At 39.8% G+C, this 19352-nt stretch overlaps 2 protein-coding genes across 3 annotated transcripts in view; one reads left to right on the top strand and one right to left on the bottom strand.

The window, feature by feature from the left end:
• Positions 1–2412: 2412 nt before the first annotated feature.
• Positions 2413–16349, bottom strand: KIAA1143 (KIAA1143 ortholog). 2 transcript variants are annotated; one of them, XM_042473390.1, is made up of 4 exons: positions 16211–16349; positions 9448–9601; positions 9005–9078; positions 2413–3312 (listed from the first exon to the last, which is right to left on the bottom strand). In XM_042473390.1, exons 1-4 carry the CDS (start codon positions 16316–16318, stop codon positions 3235–3237), a joined length of 414 nt encoding a protein of 137 aa, XP_042329324.1. In that variant the 5' UTR covers positions 16319–16349; the 3' UTR covers positions 2413–3234. The 2 variants fall into 2 exon arrangements, with proteins under 2 accessions (XP_042329324.1, XP_042329323.1); XM_042473389.1 differs by lacking the exon at positions 9005–9078.
• A 39-nt stretch (positions 16350–16388) lies between these two features.
• KIF15 (kinesin family member 15) overlaps positions 16389–19352 on the top strand; it is a 43162-nt gene continuing 40198 nt past the window's right edge. The window contains 3 exon segments of the mRNA XM_042473385.1: positions 16389–16514; positions 16763–16796; positions 17509–17692. Coding sequence (XP_042329319.1) covers positions 16493–16514; positions 16763–16796; positions 17509–17692 — 240 coding nt within the window. The 5' untranslated portion in view covers positions 16389–16492.

The following is a 19352-nucleotide window of genomic DNA, read 5'->3' as shown; positions in this document are numbered from 1 at the left end:
CATGACCTGTTCTCAGACCATTGATGCGGCACTCTCAAAAGGAGCATGCTTACAATTGCTTACTATGCTCCTAACAACTGCTTCTGACTGGATGTTTTCTTTCCTTTTGCCACCCTCTTTTCTGCTTTCAAGGTCAATTTCATTCCCTTTGATCTTTTGGGCATCATTCGCCACCTTGATGAACATGGTGCCAGAATTACCTTTCAGTTCATGTGAACTCCTTTGCCAACTGTGTGGGAAAAAATGCACACAGAGCATTTTTCTCTGTGTTGAAAACAAGAGTCCAGAAAATTTTTTGGCACATTCCCAGTTCTTTAGAAAGAATGCATTTATTCATTTCTTAAGGACGCATCTAGCTATGCAACTCAGGTTGATCAGCATAAACAGCATTTGTTATATTCACATTTTAGAAATACACATTTCTCATTGTATTGTAAGGGCCTATTTGTCTTCTTTTAAGATGCCTCTAGCACGTGCACACATACCTGCTTGCGAGTGCAGACACATATCTCATACAAACACCATTGCATCTGTACATTTAGTTCCAAGCAGCCATACTCACAGAAGCTGAACACCAGGCTTTCTACTTCCAAAGCCCTTTCTCTGGAACCCCTGCTTACATTTGTGCTCCAGGTAGATTCTAAACATTTGCCTGTTTGACAGAACTCTTCCATCTTCAGGCTATCCCTCCCTTTCAAATAAAGGCCACCATCATTCTTTCTTTCATTCCCAGAATTTCTTCTCATACTGCTTCCCTAAACCAAGGCCTTAGTTTCTCACCATAAGATGCTGCTCAAACCTCCTTCTTGGGCAAAACAGCTGCTACACTTGCAACTCACTCCATCCTGTAAAAGAGAATTGCAACAGAGATATTTCAAGAGCTGTATGTGATTTACAAGTTCTGTTTCAGGCAAATCCAAGAGAAGTTCACACAATCGAGTAACATTTCTTTCCTTACTTTATGATGGTGGCTTGGAGAAGCTATATTTCTGGTTGAATCCTATGTACCCCTATCAAGAACATCATGACAAAAAACAAAACACAACTCAACCACTGGCCAGAAAAGGAAGACTGTAGGAAGCTTATCCCATTCTAATCATTCTATCTTGGGAGGGAAGAAAGCAGACTTTGACATCTGTAAGCAAGTATGAGACCAAGGGTTGCACCTCCTGTCCCTCATAAAACCAGAGGACAAGTTTCAGGTAGAAGGAACACACTTTCTGACTTTCTCAGACTAGAGAACCAAAGGAAAGCATCTTGTGGCTCCACACATCATCCAGACAACTAACAGATATTGCATTATGTGTCTATACAATGCATAAGTTTAGGATCTTCTGCATTAGTTATTGCCTATAATTGCTTTGCGAATATTTGATTAAAAGGTGGGGCTTAAATCTTGAAAACAAAGTAGCATAAACTAGTCTGCTGAAAGATAAAACTACTTCTTAGTTCATAAATTACCAAAACATCGGTCTTGATCAGTTTCTAACCGGTTTACAAGTCTTTTGACTACTAATGATAACATACTCTCTGGGCCTTATTCCTTTGAGGAATCTACTATCAGAGGATGAGCCACAGTGGCAGGTGGAAGATTTGCTCATGATGATGCTGTTTTGATGTTCTGCTAAGACGGGCTGTAGAGGCAGTTGCTTTCAGCAATTCAACATTTACAAAAGTGGTTGCGGTTAATGAAGAACGATTGATGATGATTCTGCAGGAGTACTCTTGTGAATCTAAGAAATTTCTCTGGCATGAAATAATGCATACATGTAAATATGCACTCTTGAGATCCAAAAACCACAAATACCATTCATTCATCCAGCAGTGGGACTTAGCCTCATGTTAGATCATCAAACTGAAATTCTCTTCAGGATACATCTGTTGCTGAGTTTCTATAAATCTGTAATGGGGTGATGGTTAATCCCATGCCATTTTGCAACAGTGAAATAAATTGAAGAGGGCCCTATATTTCTTCTTTGTATGCAGTATCTCTTTCATCTTTCCCATGCAGAGTAGTTCCTGATCCCTTCCAAGAGAAAAGATGCACTATAGTACTTAACTTCGGATAGCTGGCTCGGGATGTAAGATGGAAGTCATATAGAGTTAAATGTTAAGCACAATACACACATACACAAACAAATCAGAGATGACATGAGACTGCAGAAAGAAGTGAGACAGGCAGACCTCTCTCAACCCACAAAAAAAGAAGGGGGGCAGGATAGCTGAGCAGATAAGCATCTGTCCTGAATGCTTTAGAAATAGGATATCCTTTCTTAAGGCCTAGAGTTAGACTGGATAATCCACTCATTGGGGTCCTTTGGATTTCCATATGTTTGGGGCTTCTGTTATGTTCTAGATTAAAGGATAATAATGACTAATATGGAGGAAAAATACTAATAAGTAAGCTTAAGAAACAGACTGAGAACTTCATTTTATTTCCCAATGAACAGCAGATGAAAACTGAATTAAACAGAAAATAATTTTACAAGCATTTAATCTTGGCATTAAAATATCAGCTATATGAAAAACAGCTGTTGCACACAGCAACTTCAGATCTGCTCCTTGATGAAGCTTTACATTGTTAATCCTGCTACTTGTTTCATAGCAACACAAAATCCATTCTTGGTTACAGAACACAGTGAACTTCCAAACATTTTTCCACCAAAGGACTCTGTGGCAGGGCGTCTCTTTTGAAATCAATCTACTCAGTGTGATCAGAATCCCAACAGAACTTTCAATCCTTTGAGATACCACAGAAAACTTTGCCAAGGCAATGTTTCACATTTTTAGTCCACAATAAACAGATCTTCCTCTCCTAGTAGGTGTAACTGGGCAAAAACATACACATAGGTGCCATCTTTTGACAATGAAACTGCTGCAGAAACAAAAAAGGGTGAATGGACGGCAGAGACATCTGTTTGAAAATGTATACGCACATTCAAAGATCTCATGCAATGTGCATGGTAAATTAAAATTATTACTTGTAAGAATTTTATTTTTTGACACACACCCCCTTCTACAGCTATAAGACTGGCCAATATTTTAAAATATTTTTTAAAAGTCTCAGGCTCTGTGTTTGTTTCCACGATGCCCTTAGCTTAACTCCCTGCTGCTAATCGTCACTCTCTTCTTCATCAAAGGAAAGCAAGCTACTATTTTTTATTTGCTTGCTTGTATTTTGGGAGGTTGGAGAAATTCTCTTTGTCTCTTTTTTCTTCTTACTTGATGTGGCTGTCAAACCAGAATACTTCTCTTCTGACAAACGCTTGGTAGGTTTCCTGAATACAATCTTCCCATCCCCTGGTTCAGGATCTAGGCACACAAAAACAAGAAAAAACACTCTTATCCACTGTACTCTTTTTGCCTATTGTGCTTCCCAAACTACAGTAATATTGCAGGGTATCTTAAGTATTCCAGAGAAGGATTATAGCATAGTAATAGAAGATATGCACTGCATAAGGAAGATGTTCATGTATTTGGGGGAAAAGCACACATCTGAAATTCTAGAGAGCCACAGTAAGCCAGTGTATTGAGCTAGATAATACTGACTTGCCATAAGCATCCTACTAAATATGATGAGAACTCCTGAATACAAAATATGGATTCATCCAAATACTCCATCCCCCTTGTTCTGTTTTACTGTTAAGCAATCACTGGATAGCTACACTACATTTAGTGGAAGGCCACCAAATGCACACCACATACTCTCTATGTCTTGTTTCCAATATAATATCTAATTCAAGAACTTTCTCAGTGACAAGTCTTGGTCACTATATTTCAAAATAAGCAAATATGGAAAAATGTCTGATATAAACATTCTAAGAAAATTAAGAAGCGTCTCACAGCCCATAAACTGTGTTACATTATCTCAAAATGTTTGCAGTAGAGAAAAAAGATTTTTAAACCGACCTTAAATTAATATATATATATTTCACCTCAAACTAATATATATATATATATATATATGGTTTTCACTTTTGCTTTGCAACAACTTTACTTTGCCCAATTTGGGTACTGCCGTAAATAACTGATACTATAACCAGGAAGAACATGCTATCCCACCCAAACTCCAATGAATGGACTTCAGAATGATGTTTAGGTTCTCTCTCTAAGTACATTCACTACAATTTGAGTCGAACATCTGAATAAGGCTATGATATAACATCAGTGAGTATGTTCCACTAAAAACACAGCTGCTTCTCATTTAAAGGACTACATTGAAATAAATGATGGCTGCACAATGTACAGTAATTAATAGTGGGTGACTGTAATAAATATAAGGTCATCACAGTGCTAATATGTGCTACTAATTTGCCTGGGGGAATTTTATTTAGACATACTTTTGAAGCTTGCAGTATTGGTCAAGAAGACTGGCTGGATGATGCAAGCAATTCAAAATTGTTTTGTTAGTTATGAAAAGCTACTGTCATGAATCACAAGGAAAGCCTCCTGCTGAAATGGCTTGCAATTCAAATGATTTACAGATGACAGGTTATTAAAGAAGCTAAGCTTCTGCTGGGCAACACATTTGTTTCTTAAATAAGTAACAGAATGTTTTAAAAATCGGTTTTACATTAGAAACTTGCCAAAACCATGGTGGCTGATTGATCCTTATTTAATAACTTATCATATGCCCTTACACTATCATTATCTTAAGATTTATAATAAACTGCTGCTGTGATGGAACATGGTACCTTTCTATCAAGGTGGTCGAAAAAACAATGCCATACTAGATTAAATATGAACATCATGGAGTATGTGGTATGTATTCCAATCACAATAATTACACCATTTCATATCAGTTCAAGGACCCAAGCCAACCCATTTTGTATTTAGAGTTCACAATATAGATCTCACAGCCAACTGTATGTTTCACATTAGTACTCTAGGCTTTCCTCAATAGAACAAGAGGCCAAAGTGACCTGGACAGACATTATCTTTTTCCCCTTCCTTTTTGGCCTTCCTATGCAGTTTTGTCTTGTCGATAGTGGTACATCACAGCAAGGGCTGGCAGAAAAAACAAGTGAGGCAGACAAAGATGATTCAAGAACAAGAAAGCTTTTCATCCAGGAAGAAACACAGCAACTTAATGTCAGTGGGAGAACTGTACATTGTTTTGCAATAAATGCATTTTTCATCCCAGTTTCACTGCAATTTGTTTATGTATTAAACCAGCATTAATTTTCCTACTCATAATATCAAAGCAAGAGGGACAAGTCAATAAGGTCCATAAAAATGTCCAGTGAAATATCCAGTGTCAGGTACCAATGCTTAAGTGAAATCATAAAGCAAGAGTGGGCAAGTTCATGGGGGGCAGAGGCCAATGTCCCCCAGAAACCCCCCTCCCATGCAGTCCGCACATCCTAACAGCAACTCCAAATTTCCCCCTGTAGTCTCTCTTAAAATGCTGATAGAAAGTGACATGTCATCATTTCCTGTCACCATTTTGAGAGGGACTACAGGGGAATGGAGGTATTTTGGGGTAATATGGTGTTTTGGGTAGCTTGTGGGGATGGAGTTATCTGTGTGTTTTCACACATTTGGGGGAACTTTCTGAATATTTTAGGGGGGGAATGTTTTATTATATCTTAATATGCTGTATTTTAAATATGGGGGGTTGGGGACTTGGGAGGGGCTTCAGGAGCCATAAAAGTGGGTCCAAGGGCTGCATGTGGACCATGGGTGGCAATTTGTTCACCGCTGCCATAAAGGAACAAAGACAGAGTCAGTAGAATCAGGATAGGTTATTCTAGCTCATAGTGACCAAAACCTTCCTATCAAAAGTATCTATTTTGGGAAGTGCTTGACTCATTCCATAATGTCAGCTCCTGTGAATGAAGACATAAGTCAGTGAGGAATAACTACAGGTAAAGCCTTACACAAGCAGTTTGCAGGAAGAATGAAAAAGAGAAGATGAAATCCTAAATCAACTCAGCAATCCTGGTGAGGGAAAGCAACTTTGATTTGTGAGAGTCTGCAGAAAGAGATACCTTTCCTTCAGCTAGGAACAGAATGTACCTCAACCATTCTCAGATACAAGAAGAGTGATGAATTTCAATTGCATCCTATACTTGGACCAATGACCTCCAGAAACCTGATGAGTTATCTATCATGGAAGGGTTCAGACAGGAATTTGTAAAAGAAACAAATGCTGTGTAAGAGACTTGACAAAAGCCTAGGCTAGGATTTTGAGGGGAAATTAGCTATAGGAAGTGAGCTGAAAAACCTGGCTCATGACAGCAAATGATTCCTAAAAATTAAATGGTCACAGAAAAAATATGTATACAACAAAACAACATTAAAAATCAGTAACAATAAATTAAGATAAAGTTTAAAAGATGTGTCCTGAACCCCTTCCTCAATGAAGTCTTGGAGTGATGCTGGCAAAAAACATTTTCCACACAAGATCCACTTGCTAAATGCAGAGAGGTGTCTTCAAAAGTGCTTTTCCTACTGATCTAATAATTAAACAGGTTCATACTGAAACAGGTGGTCATTCAGAGGGCTAGGCCTTAAGCCATTTGGAGCTTTAAAAGTTAAAATTAACACCTGAAATTGAGTCTTGAAAACAAATGGTAAACAGTATAGGCATTTCAGAACTGGAATGATGTGATCATGGTATCATACGCAGGTTAGCAGCAGAACTGCTGCCTATTTCAGCAAATGATGCTTCTAGACACTCAGCAAGGGTATCCCAGGGCTGACCATAACTGTGAAGTACTCAATAGTATTATCATGATATATGTCAGTAAACCATACTTTCCACTCTTTATACTGTACATTGGACAGGGAATGAAAGCCAATCTTGAATCTCTAGAGCACATGCTTATCTATCTACTGTACAAATACATTATGTTCTTTGGGTAATGTAAGAAGGAAACTGTGAGATTAGAGACAAACCTATCCAATGCTTAGATTCCACATAACATCAGCAACAGAGCAGAAACTCTGTCAGTCTCTTTTATTTTCCATATTGGAGTCCCATACTAAACAAAGGTACAGTTTGGGCTCTTTTTGCCTTCCCACCTAGCAGTACCTCTTGAAGGAAGAAAACTCCATGCAACTCTATACCCAGTACCCACAGTAAACATATGGACTTAATGAGGTGGTCTGTTTACACAAACAAGGTAACTCACAATTCTCGCTCTGCCACCCCCATAAAATAAACACTGTTTACAGTATTTTTCCACCACAAAAGGATCTTGAATTAAAGAGTACTGATGACTAATCTATTTTCCCCAACACTAGAAAAATTAATTCTAGAGATTACAATGAATATCTGAAAAAGGCATTATACACCAATTATTATTTTTTGTTTCCTAAAATTAAAAAAATACTTTTGGTAGGACAGTAATTCTCTAAAATTCAAGTGGAAATTTTACACATATACATGTGTGTATGAAAACATATGGACCAGAATTATTATTATTATTATTATTATTATTATTATTATTATTATTATTATTTGTATCCTGCTCTTTTCCCAGAACTTGGACTCAGAGTGGTTTCACAGCATTTAAAAACAATACAGTTAAAAACATAAAAACATAGAAAAGTGATACATTAAAACAGAATTACACTGTAAGAATACAGTTGGCCCTTCTTATATACTGAATTTTTATACACGGATTCAAGCATACACAGTTTGAAAATGTTCAAAAAAAGTATAAATTTCAAATATCAAACCTTGATTTTCCATTTTTTATAAGGGACACCATTTTGCTCTGTCATTATATTGAATGGGATTTGAGCATACATGGATTTTGTTATACATGAGGGATCTTGTAACCAAACCCCAGCATATAACAAAGGTCCACTGTACTAAAATAGATTACTTATTAAAAGAATAAAAATACAGTTAAAAAGATAAAATGTTAAGATACTTAAAATGATACAACACCCTGCCTGCATAAGAAAGTTTTAACCTGCCAGTGAAGGGAGTTCCAGAGCCACCGAGAAGGCCCTCTCTCGTGTCCCCACCAACCGTGCTTGTGATGGTGGTGGGACAAAGAGAAGGGCCTCTTCAGAGGATCTCAGGGCCCAGGCCGGTTTACTTACAATTTACTTAGGGACGTGCACATGCATAAATCACACTATACATGTCAGGCTAAAAATTCACAATTAGTGCAATGGACACATTCTGCTGAGAGCAACAGAAGAGGAGCTGGACACATTGCATGTTCATCTGTGTCTTGCAGTTGTGTAACCTATACTTTCCATTGTGGTTGTGCATCGTATATTGTGCGTTATGCAATGGCACCCAGTTACTGATATATGTCACACAATGTTGCTATTTTGCATTATTTATGTCCACACACGAGTATTTATACTACACTAAGGGGATGTTGGGTTGAGGGCTATGGGTGTAAAGCTTTTTTATTTTCAGATACTAGTTTAGCTTACACCAGTAAATTAATGTTAAGGGGAAATAGCTTTCTGAGAGATAGGCTGTGGCTGAAGAATTTTTTTAATATGATAGCTTGTTTAATTGTTTTAACCTCTTAATAATTTTATTTTAGTCTTGCTGCAAACTGCCTTAGGTATCATGTCAGGAGAAAGGCATGATATAAATTTTAAAAATCAATAAATAAACCTGACGTTAATGTTTTCAGTTTTTGAATGCCTAAGGCCTCTTACAGACTGCCAAAATAAAGCTGCTTCGGGTCTCTTTGGAGGTATGCTATTTAAATGATGCATGGGTCCTAAGAATCCAGAAGCTGCACCAAAGCTGCACTCCAGTGCTTAAGAATGGAGTGTGGCTTTGGCGCGACCTCTGGACTCTTAGGAACCATGCATCATTTAAATAGCATACCTCCAAAGAGACCCGAAGCAACTTTATTTTGGCAGTCTGTAACAGGCCATAGATCTTCTTCATGTACATTATTAGATACGGCAGTATAAAAAGTTTTCTTATTTTGAATCAGACCATTTTTAAATTTTGTAGTTGGTCCCCTTATTTAAAATGCTGCCACCATCTCCATTACTGCTGTCAACATCCACCTACCCTTGCTTGCAACAGGATCCTGGGAGTTCTAGTTGAAAAAGTTAATTCTCCTCTCCTCCAAGCTTTTCCTATCCCTGTGCATTAAAAGTAGGGTCCAGGGAGAGGAGAAAGAGAAAGCACATGGAAAATAATATCTGTACTGTTGTAACAATGCAGCAGCAACACAGATATGAGAAAAGCAGTCAGTGTAATGATGACCAAATAGTTGGGAAGTGGTGGCAATATGACTGAAATAACTAGTAGGGAGAGAGAAGATAAGGACGCCAGAGAAGCAGAGCAGGGGATTGAGAACTATTATATTCAGTGTTACTGACATATCAGAAGAGGCTGCATACACAGCCATCCTGCTTAGTAAGGAACATCAGCTGTTCCAAATAAGAATGTGACTGCATTCATCTCATCATTTTCTGTTTTCTAGTCATCCTGGATGTCCCACAATGTACCTGTAACATTGGAATCCTCTTTCATTTCTTTTTTGATCTTCATTACTTCTTCTGCAGTCAGATCCCCTTTTTTCAGTACAATCACCTGTGGCTGCTCATCTTCCTTGTCACTTCCATCATCATTATCATCATCATCAACAGGGAGCTGCTCTCTCTACAGGGAAAAAAACATGAAAAGCTAAACTACCGAGATAGTCATCCCAGAAGTAATCTTTAGAGAAGCCTAAGATGAATAATAATAGTATACTGGCCTCTAACAAGTTCTTTTAGGAGAGGAAGAGACTCTTCCCATCAAGACCAACAGAGCATAAAATGATAGACTATCAGGAAGAATGCTGAGCTGCAACACTTCTCCCCATCATGCTGTTCTTTTGTGGCATGAACAGAGATTGCAAAATGTTCTTCTGTAACAACTGCACTAATTGACTCCCCACATAATTTAGCTTCACTCAGAGAAATGCTCATCTGAGGTGAAACATGCCTTTTATCATGCATTATGCTCAGTAAGGAATTAAAACCTTGCTATGACAAAGAAAATACAGTAGCAGTAAATGCTTTCTAGTGTTAGTTGCATCTGAAGCTACATGCAAGTCCCACCTCTGCCATACAACTTATTACATTCTTTATGCCAGATCATTCCTGCTTGGCTTCTGGAAGGAGTTATTAAACCAGTCATGAATTACTGTATATACTCATGTATATGTCTAGTAATTTTAGTCTAAAAATTGACTCCAAAAATCTGGGTCGACTTATCCATGGATCAATGTAAGTACTGTATTTTAATTCTTATTTTAAAAAGGAACCATCATCCCTCATGAAAGACAAGACTATAATCTGTCATGGAAGCACTGACTCCCATCTATTCTCTTATCCATCCAGCCTTTCGTATGAGCACAAACAGATAGGCCTGCTGGAAATTTGCAAATTCTTTGGCATTGTTTTCCATTGCTTCATCCTTTAGAGCAGTGGTTCCCAACCTGTGGGTTGAGACCCCCTTTGGGGGTCGAATGATCCTTTCAAGGGGGTCGCCTAAGACCATTGGAAAACACCTATTTAATTACAGTTATGAAGTAGCAACAAAAATAATTTCATGGGTTTGGGTCACCACAACATGAGGAACTGTATTAAAGGGTCGCGGCATTAGGAAGGTTGGGAACCACTGCTTTAGAGCCTTTGTTACATTCCCCTAAGTTTTGCCCTTGATTTATCCTCGGGTCATATCAAAATTCATAATTTTGGCCTCCAAACCTGCCCTCGACTTATACATGAGATTGACTTATAGTTGAGTATATACGGTTACCAGGCTGGAAGATCTTAGCTTTATATCCTGGTCTGAAACCTGGTTTGTCATTTCTCTTATACGAGAAGTCTGGATCCATAGTATGGCCCTGTACAGACCAGCACTTTGTACTGGCTGGCCCTGGGGCAAAGTCAGGGTGCATCATGACACACCTCTGGTGCTGCTTCCAAATGACGCAGCCCTGAAGGGATACCATACAGCCACGCCGCCACTGCTATGGCACCCTTTGGAGGGCACAAAAAGGAGATGCATTTTGCGGCTCCTTTTTGCACCTTCCAGAGGCCAGATCAGGATCATGGCATGAGGTTGCCGTGGCCCCAATCCAGCTGAAGAAGGGCAGGCTGCATGCTGCCCCTTCAAGGCAGCCTGTACAGCTCCTTAGTTACCTGAACTGAGTTAGTCCTGTAATTTTTTGTTAATGAGAGAATAACAAAACTATATTTCTCCCATTTAAATTTTATTTTTACTTTTAATATAATTTTATACGTGAAATTTTAACTATTTTTTACTTTTACAATTTGATGATTTATTGTGATGTTTGTTGATTGATTGTTGTTTGTTGATTGATGTTTGTGATGTTTGATCAGTTGATTGTAATAAATCTATATCTATATCTATATATCAAAAGTGATGTAACAAGTTGGGTCAACAACTTTATTGGTGTTAACAAGTGACTAAAACAAGTAACACAAGCTACTTTTTTCACATAACAGTAAATAAAAAATTACTTTTAAAACATTATAAGGAATAACAGGTACCCATCAGTCTTTAAAAATAACACTTTAATAAGCTGTCTGAGTAGATCTGTAAGTTGGCTTATTAGAGAAGTCAAGAGTCCAGGTTTAGACAAAGTGCTAGGCTTTTCTGTTCTGGTAAATTCCTGATTACTTTTGCAGTCCCAGGAGGAGCTAAGTAGGAGTGATCAGTCAGTGTATATCAGTACAATGCTTGCGACCAGAAAACCAGTATTTTCAGTGGTGCTGGTTTAATATTCAACAGCAACCACTGTGGTCTTTCAAGAAATCTTAGTCTTGCTTCATTTGTCAGCTGTAATGTGGCAGAAAACAATGTACATTACTGGTTTTGCTCATGTCAGACACTTACAGTAATAGTGCAATTGGTATATACCTATGAGAAGTCCCACTGAGTTTAGTGGGACTTGCCTTTAAATAAATGGGTATGGCTATACAGTCTATAGCACTTTTAAACATTAATATAGCACATAGCTAAGCCTGAATCATCTTCACTAGAATATCTTGTTGGCATCAATGACATTTCTTTCCAAATAAGAATGCCCCGGATTGCATTATTAATGTCAAAGCATATAATCTTTTGAAATATGTTTATAGCTGTCATGGTTCAAGTATCTTATACTTAACATAGGTCTAGTTACCAGCTGGGTTTAATCATTCTGGAATTCATCCTATATTTGGGAATCTGTTACACTGAAAGACAGTTACATTTAAAACAGCTCAAACAATTTCAGAGTTCTGTGAAGTGCAACTGCTAGCCAGTCAGCTTCTATCAAAAATACAGAACTGACAGCTTTTTATCTGTAGAGAGCAACCCAGCTTGAAGGTTTGTACTGTTTCTCTTTTCTGCATTCCTAGAACATTCATCCGTGCAAAGAAACTAGGAAAACAATCAAACCACCATCACATCAAATACAGAACTACAAATTGTTTCCATCCCACTATAAAAACTGTTGGAGAAGTGTTGATAATAAGAGCAAAAAAAGTAGTCTTCATCCTCCTGCTTCTAATTCCTTGTTGTATTTTCTCTTTTGGCAAATTGAAATTAATCCCCTATTTGTCTAAACCACATATGGGCATGGCCTGGATAATACAATCCCCTGATGTCCAGTCATTCCAAAGGTTCATAGCACACATGGTCATCATTTTGTTCAACAAAAAGTTACATTGTGTCATTTTTGGTTATCTTTCGGGGTCATTTTGGGTTATATCTTTTACTGTTTTGGGATGGGGTGACTGAAATAGCATTTTTAATTACCTGAGATGTGCTGGGATAGTTTTTATCCAGCCAACCTATTCAGTGATGCAGAGGGCACAGGTGACTGCCGAAGCACTCCAACCCTTCCTTACCCTACTTTCAAAGCAATAGGTGCTTGCAGAATTTTCTGTTTGACAGCCTTAAATGAGATTCCACCACCTTTGTCAATAGACACAGACTATCAAATACATGGGGTACTTCTTATGTACAGGGCATGGAAGCTCTGACCCTATCCAGCTTTATTGTTCCTCCACTTTATAAATACATGCTAGCATATGCGTGTGTGTATGTCAGGCCTTCCCTAATATGAGGAAGACCTAACAAAATCAAATGTCTCCTATTCTGCCAGTTGATTTACTTGAATGCCTGCTAGAGCTAAGTGAGAGCAATAGTGTTATTTCAATCTGGTAGGGTCACTGAATGCATGTCACTTTTAAAACCCAGGCCTCATTCAGTGAACTCAAACAGCTTATTGGGCAGTAAGAAGGGCTGATGTTCAAACAGAAGCAAAGTATTCAGTGAAGCAGGCGTATGTGGCAGATGCACTTCTCTGGAGGCAGAACAAAGCATTTAAATTGTAGGAATTTGTGTTAAATGTTAAGGAAAGCTTCCCACCTAATTGTTCCAGTACCAAGTGAAACACAGATGGATAAGAATTCTGGGTCTGAGGCTACTATAAAAGCTGGCAGTGGCATTCCTTCTACCACGCTGACTAATTTGGTATCAGTGATCAAAGCAGCTGTTCTTCCTGCAAAGTGGTAGATTAGAAATAACATTAGCTTGGGTAGCATGCACTCCCTCTGCTGTTTGTTTTTTTAAAAAGTAGTAGTACACGGATTACTAAATTGTTCCTTTCCAAGAATCTGATGTCCCTTTCATTCTTTTTTTACCTGCTTACTTACTTCTGCTGCTGCTTCCCTCCTTCCTCTTTTGCTTCTTAACACACAACCTATTTCCCTGTTCATCTTTTCAGAAATAGCTGTGTTAATTTTGCCTTTGCTTTCCTTTGGATTTCCTGCTCTTTAAGAATCCCACCACCAACTCTTTTACATAGCTTTCAAGCTGCTTGTTTTGCAAACAGTTCCCTCTGGTTCATAAATTATGTGTGTAATTTTTGCCAGTCAAATGAATTGTTTCTAAACCAGTGTGGTGAACAGTATGGAGAACCAATATGGTGCAGGCATTAAGAGTGGCGGACTGGGACTTGTCAGGTCTGCATCAAAGGGGTTGTCCGCAAAGACCAAAAGGCCCTTGCTCCCCCTGGCTTTGCACCATCCTGTTTAGATGATGCAGGCCAAAACCCTGGAGCCAATAAGGCCTGATCCCAGGATAAACAGCCTTTACCCCAGGTCAATTTCACTCTTGCTTTACTCAGCAGCAAACCCTGGCTGTTTAAACAGCACCTTGCACTCCTTATCTTGCCACACTGTCACTCCTACTGAGATGTCCCCCCAGTTGCTACAAGTGACACAGAAATAGGGTGTCTAGTCGCGTGAGTGCAGCCAGACCCCATGTTTCCGCATCAGACATGGCGATAGGGGGCTTCTAGCTAGAAGCAACGGCATGGCAAGGTTAAGGAACATGTGCCAGTGACAGATCTTGGGGTGGTATGGGGATAGGTGTGTAAGCAACCTCCTGTCCCTGTGCCTACCCAGAGATCAACCTAGGTGAAGACCCGTGCCAGAATAGCGCAAGTTGATCCTATGCTATCCTGGCCTGTCTGCTTAGTGTCTACACAGAGCCTTGAAACTCACTTGTCTCTGCTTGGCCTACTCCACAAAGCTGCTGTGAGAATAAAGTGTGGATAAGCAAAGCCGTGTGTGCCATCTTGAGTTCACTGTAGGAAAGGCATGATATAAGTACGTTTAACGAATACACAGTCAACCCTCACGTTTATGGGTTTCACTTTTGCGAATTTGACTATTATTCACAGCTTTTTGGCTGCTGCCTCCACTGCTGTCCCTTTTAACAGAGACTGCAAGCCCCATGAGTCTGAGAGACTGTGAAGGAGGCTTGTAGATCCCTGTTAAAAATGACATAGGGCAGCAGTGGAGGCAGCAGAAAAGCTCACTAGCTACTGCTTGTGCTCAAAGGCATCCACAGTGGGTTGAATCCACCTGTGATACTTTGTGTGTGTGTGTGTTAAATATGGGTTTTTTTTGGGGGGGGGTGAGTAGTTATTCCATGGAGTGAGGTCGGAAATAATAATAATAATAATTATTATTATTATTATTATTATTATTATTATTCATAGTTTTTCCACTTTCGTTAACTGCAGCAAATGTGGAAGGCCAATTGTAAATCAAAACACTTAACTTGGGCCCAAACCACACTGCAGAAATAATCCAGTTTGAGACTGCTTTAACTGCCCTGATTCAGTGTGGGGGAATTCTGGGAATTGTAGTTTTGTGAGACTTTCAGCCTTCTCTGTCAGTCACAATAAACTACAATTCCCAGGGTCCCCTCACACTGAGCCAGGGCTGTTAAAGTGGTCTGAAAACGGGATTATTTCCGCAGTGTGTTTAGGACCTCAGATAAGCCCAGAAAAAACAGAGGCATTATATACACCTGTGTGTTATTTTTCACTTATTTCATTTAACCCTGAAGCTCAAACCTCCACGAGAGGCAACTGATATTTTGGTTTGGATACATTTCCAGGAAATCATAATAAAAGAAGTCAACATAAAAAAGTAGGTGCTTCTAAGGAAGGGCAATAAAAGCATCCATTTACCCACACTGAGTACTGTATTAAAAGTCAAAAGAGAAAACTGCTGCGCATGAGCATGGACACTCATTCTTCCATATTCGCTAGGGTTAGGGGCACAAGACCCCATGAATGTGGAAAAACCGCAAATAACAAAAACACCATGTTTTTAACCTGAGAAGACACCTCTCTAGGAATCTCTAGGTCCTCCAGTGCAACTCTCTGGTCAACATCCAACAGACATTGACCATAGAGTTGCGCTGGAGGAGCTACAAATGCCTAGTGGAGTGTCCTCTCTAGGAATCTCTAGGTCTTTCAATGCAACCTTTAGTTAAAGTTGACCATAGAGTTGCACTGGAGGACCTAGAGATTCCTAGAGGGGACGTATTAATTAAATCCGTGAGTAATAAAATCTGCAAAAGCCAAAGCCGCAAATATGGAGGGATGAGAGTATACAGTCACAGCTGAAGCCTGGGATTCTGGGAGATGAAGTCCAAAGACCTCTTAGAACAGAGGTCCCCAAAATGATCCTTTAAGAAGTTTTGGACTTCATCTCCCAGAAGCCCAGACCATCGGCCAACATGGCTGAGGCTTCTGGGAGCTGAAGTCCAAACTTCTCTTAAAGGGAACAGTTTGGGGACCGCTGCTTAACAGTCATAGCTCCCTCAGGACAGGAGGAGGGGCCTTAGAAGGGGCTTTGGGGGGCGGGGCCAAAGGAAAGGGCGGAAGTGGGGCGGCGTCAGCGTCACCTTGGTTTCCACCGTCGGTCCCTCCCTGTACCCGACTCGCTGCTTGAAGCGGCTCAGGAAGGCCGGCTCGGCGGGCTTCACGTACGAAACCTGGTTCCTTTTGCTCATGGCGCCGTAAACACAGGCGAGTCACATGACAGGGCCGCTTCCTGCGCTTCTTCCTGTGCCCTTAATGGCCGCCCGCAGGTCGGCTTCACCGCGACGACGTCGAGCGCCAAATTCAAAGAGGGCGCCATTTTGTGGCCGGGGTTTAAGACCTTAACAGAGGAAGGAGGGAAAGGAATGGCTCCTTTGGGGACGAAGGGTAAGAGGAGCAGGGAGAGAACGAACATGTGGGGAAGGAGGGGTTTGTCGCTTGTTTCCTTGAGGCTGTATCCATACTGGGGAAATAACCCGGTTTGGCAGCGCTTTAACTCTTTGTCTGGCTCTTTGCTATGGAATTCTGGGAGTTGGAGTTTGTTCAACTCCAACTCCCAGAATTCCCTAGCCTTAAGCCAAAATTATTGTACAGCCTTTCCATATGAATTCAGTTTCTTGCTTTTGTTTTTCCAGGAGAGCCAGGAGACATGGTTTCAGCTCCATCAAGGTAAGAATCTGTTACTTCTTACATGTAAACATTAGACTGAAGAGAAGGCTAAGAGGTGACATGATAGCCCTGTTTAAATATTTGAAGGGATGTCATATTGAGGAGGGAGCAAGCTTGTTTTCTGCTGCTCCAGAAAACAGGACCCGGAACAATGGATGCAAGCTCCAGGAAAAGAGATTCCACCTCGACATTAGGAGGAACTTCCTGACAGTAAGGGCTGTTCAACAGTGGAGCAAACTCCCCCGGAGTGTAGTGGAGTCTCTTTCCTTAGAGGTCTTCAAACAGAGGCTGGATGGCCATCTGTCAGGATGCTGTGATTGAGAGTTCCTGCATGGCAGAATGGGGCCCTCCTTGAGGTCTATTCCAACTCTATGATTCTGTAGCTAACTTCGAACTAGTTATTCAAAAGCATGCAAACTGATGGTGTGGGAAACTGCCAATCAACCCATGTCAGAGTTAAATGATTTTATCTGACTTGAAAAATTATTCTTGGTTTCCTCTTATCCTAAGATTGGATACCAGTTACCAGGATATCGTTTGGGGGTATACAATAACTAGATAGTAACTTATTTTCCTTTAAAAAAATACCTGCACAGGTTCTGAAAGAGAAGTATGTTTATGAGATGTCGTTAGACGCTAAGTTATACCAAAAAAAAAAAAATCACAAATGCTGTAGCTGTTTTACTAATATGCAAGTGTTGATTTTATCCAGCGCTGAAGGTGATGCTATCAAGGTTTACATCAGAGTGCGTCCTCCTTCAGAAGAAAGTAGCCAAGTTGATGGGGCCCATGGTTTGTGTTTATCTGTTCTGTCCACAAACACCATCCGTCTGCATTCAAAACCTGAACCTAAGATCTTCACCTTTGACCATGTGGCAGATGTAGATACAACGCAGGTAATTTTGGGGACCTGACAATACGAATGTTATTTGGTTTTAGCTCTTAAATAATTTCTACTAAAAATAACTAAAATAGGAAGTAGTTCTAGAAATATGGGGGAAATAATTTAATTTTTCACCACATGCTTCTCATTAAATTATTTACTATGTGTTTGTTTGGAATTCTTTGACTGAAATTATAGAGGCATATTTCTTTTCAGGGTCTGGCACACTGCAGCATAACAAGGGTCTCAACCTACCTTTTAGGTGGGGATGATGAGCCCCTTCCCATAGAGGAGCCAAAATGCTTCCTCTAGGATTGTGAGAGGCAATTCTGGCATATTTCCCGGTGTCCTTTTAGACACAACAGTGTCTATTTCCAATTAGAAGTTACCTGTTCAGTTCATCTTTGTTACGGTCATAGACCAACATAGGTAAAAGGGGGACAGAGAACAAAAGAAGGTAAAAATGTAGGTTAAAAACAGTACCAGTATTTAAAGTATCCTTTTAAAATCTAGTGAGGCAGATCAAGATTGGTACTAGCCTATTGCAGAGATCATTGCCTGATGGATTTTAACTGCAGCTGCACAGAATCTGGCACCATTATATGTTATATCAGGGTTGGTGTCCGAAAGCAGCAAGGAAGTGTAAAATTGACTGGTGTGTCCTTGATGTTTATACAAGGAAATAAGGCTGAGGTGGCTTGTCCCTATAGTATGAGCACCGGAGGAGTATGTGCTCTGTTGAAGTGACCTGGATTTTGATTATAGAGGGAAAGTCTTTGCTGCTGTGTGCCTCCAACTCATTTTCTATTTATGGTGGCTCTATCATGGAGTTTTCTTGGCAAGTTTCTTCAGAGGAGGTTTACCATTGCCATCCTCTGAGGCTGAAAGAGTGTGACTTGGCCAGGGTCACCTGGTGTTTTTTTATGTTCAAGTGGGAAATCAAACCCTGATCTACAGAGTCATAGTCCAACACACAAACCACTACAAACTGGCACAAAGTTCAAATCCCTCCTCCCACCCAATACACACACAATACCCATGAATTTGGTAGGAACAAAAGCAGTAAAAAAGAAAGAAAAGCTTCCTTTTGCAACTATAAAGTACCCACCTTTGAGATCTGGATCTGACTCTATCCTGGGCAGGATCTCTGGGTCCTGTTTTGGTAAAAAGCAGTGATTCGCTGAAGAAGCCCTGAATATAAATTTGTGTCAACAGAAGCCAAATTAGATTGGCTGCAAATGGAGGATGCAGATGTTTTCTACTGCTTTTGTTTCCAGTCCCCTCATGGCCATTTTGTGTGGCCTCAGCTTTCATTCTGCATAGACTCATTCTATAACATCTCAAACTGACAAGCAACAGACCTCTGTGACTTAACCTCAGTTTTCGACCCTGCACTCTTTTATATCATTCTTGGCTGATGAAGAAGCTCGTGTACTTCAAAAACTAGCATGATGGATTGTGCACCTTAGTGTGTGTGTATGTGTGTATACATGCCTTCAAGTTGTCTGTTGACTTCCTGTGACCCCATGAATTGCATTGTTTATTTTAAATGTGGATTGTTTTAATATGTGTATATCTTTTAAATTCTATGCATGTCCTTTTACATTAATGTGTTTTAACTGATGTGGTGTGCTTTTTAATTGTTGTGTTCCCCATCTTGATCCATGAGGAGA

The sequence above is a fragment of the Sceloporus undulatus genome, chromosome 6 (genome assembly GCF_019175285.1).
Source record: "Sceloporus undulatus isolate JIND9_A2432 ecotype Alabama chromosome 6, SceUnd_v1.1, whole genome shotgun sequence".
NCBI classification, from domain to species: Eukaryota; Metazoa; Chordata; class Lepidosauria; order Squamata; family Phrynosomatidae; genus Sceloporus; species Sceloporus undulatus.
The sequence above is the reverse complement of the archived record's forward strand: the minus strand, read 5'-3'. Positions and strand labels throughout refer to the sequence as shown.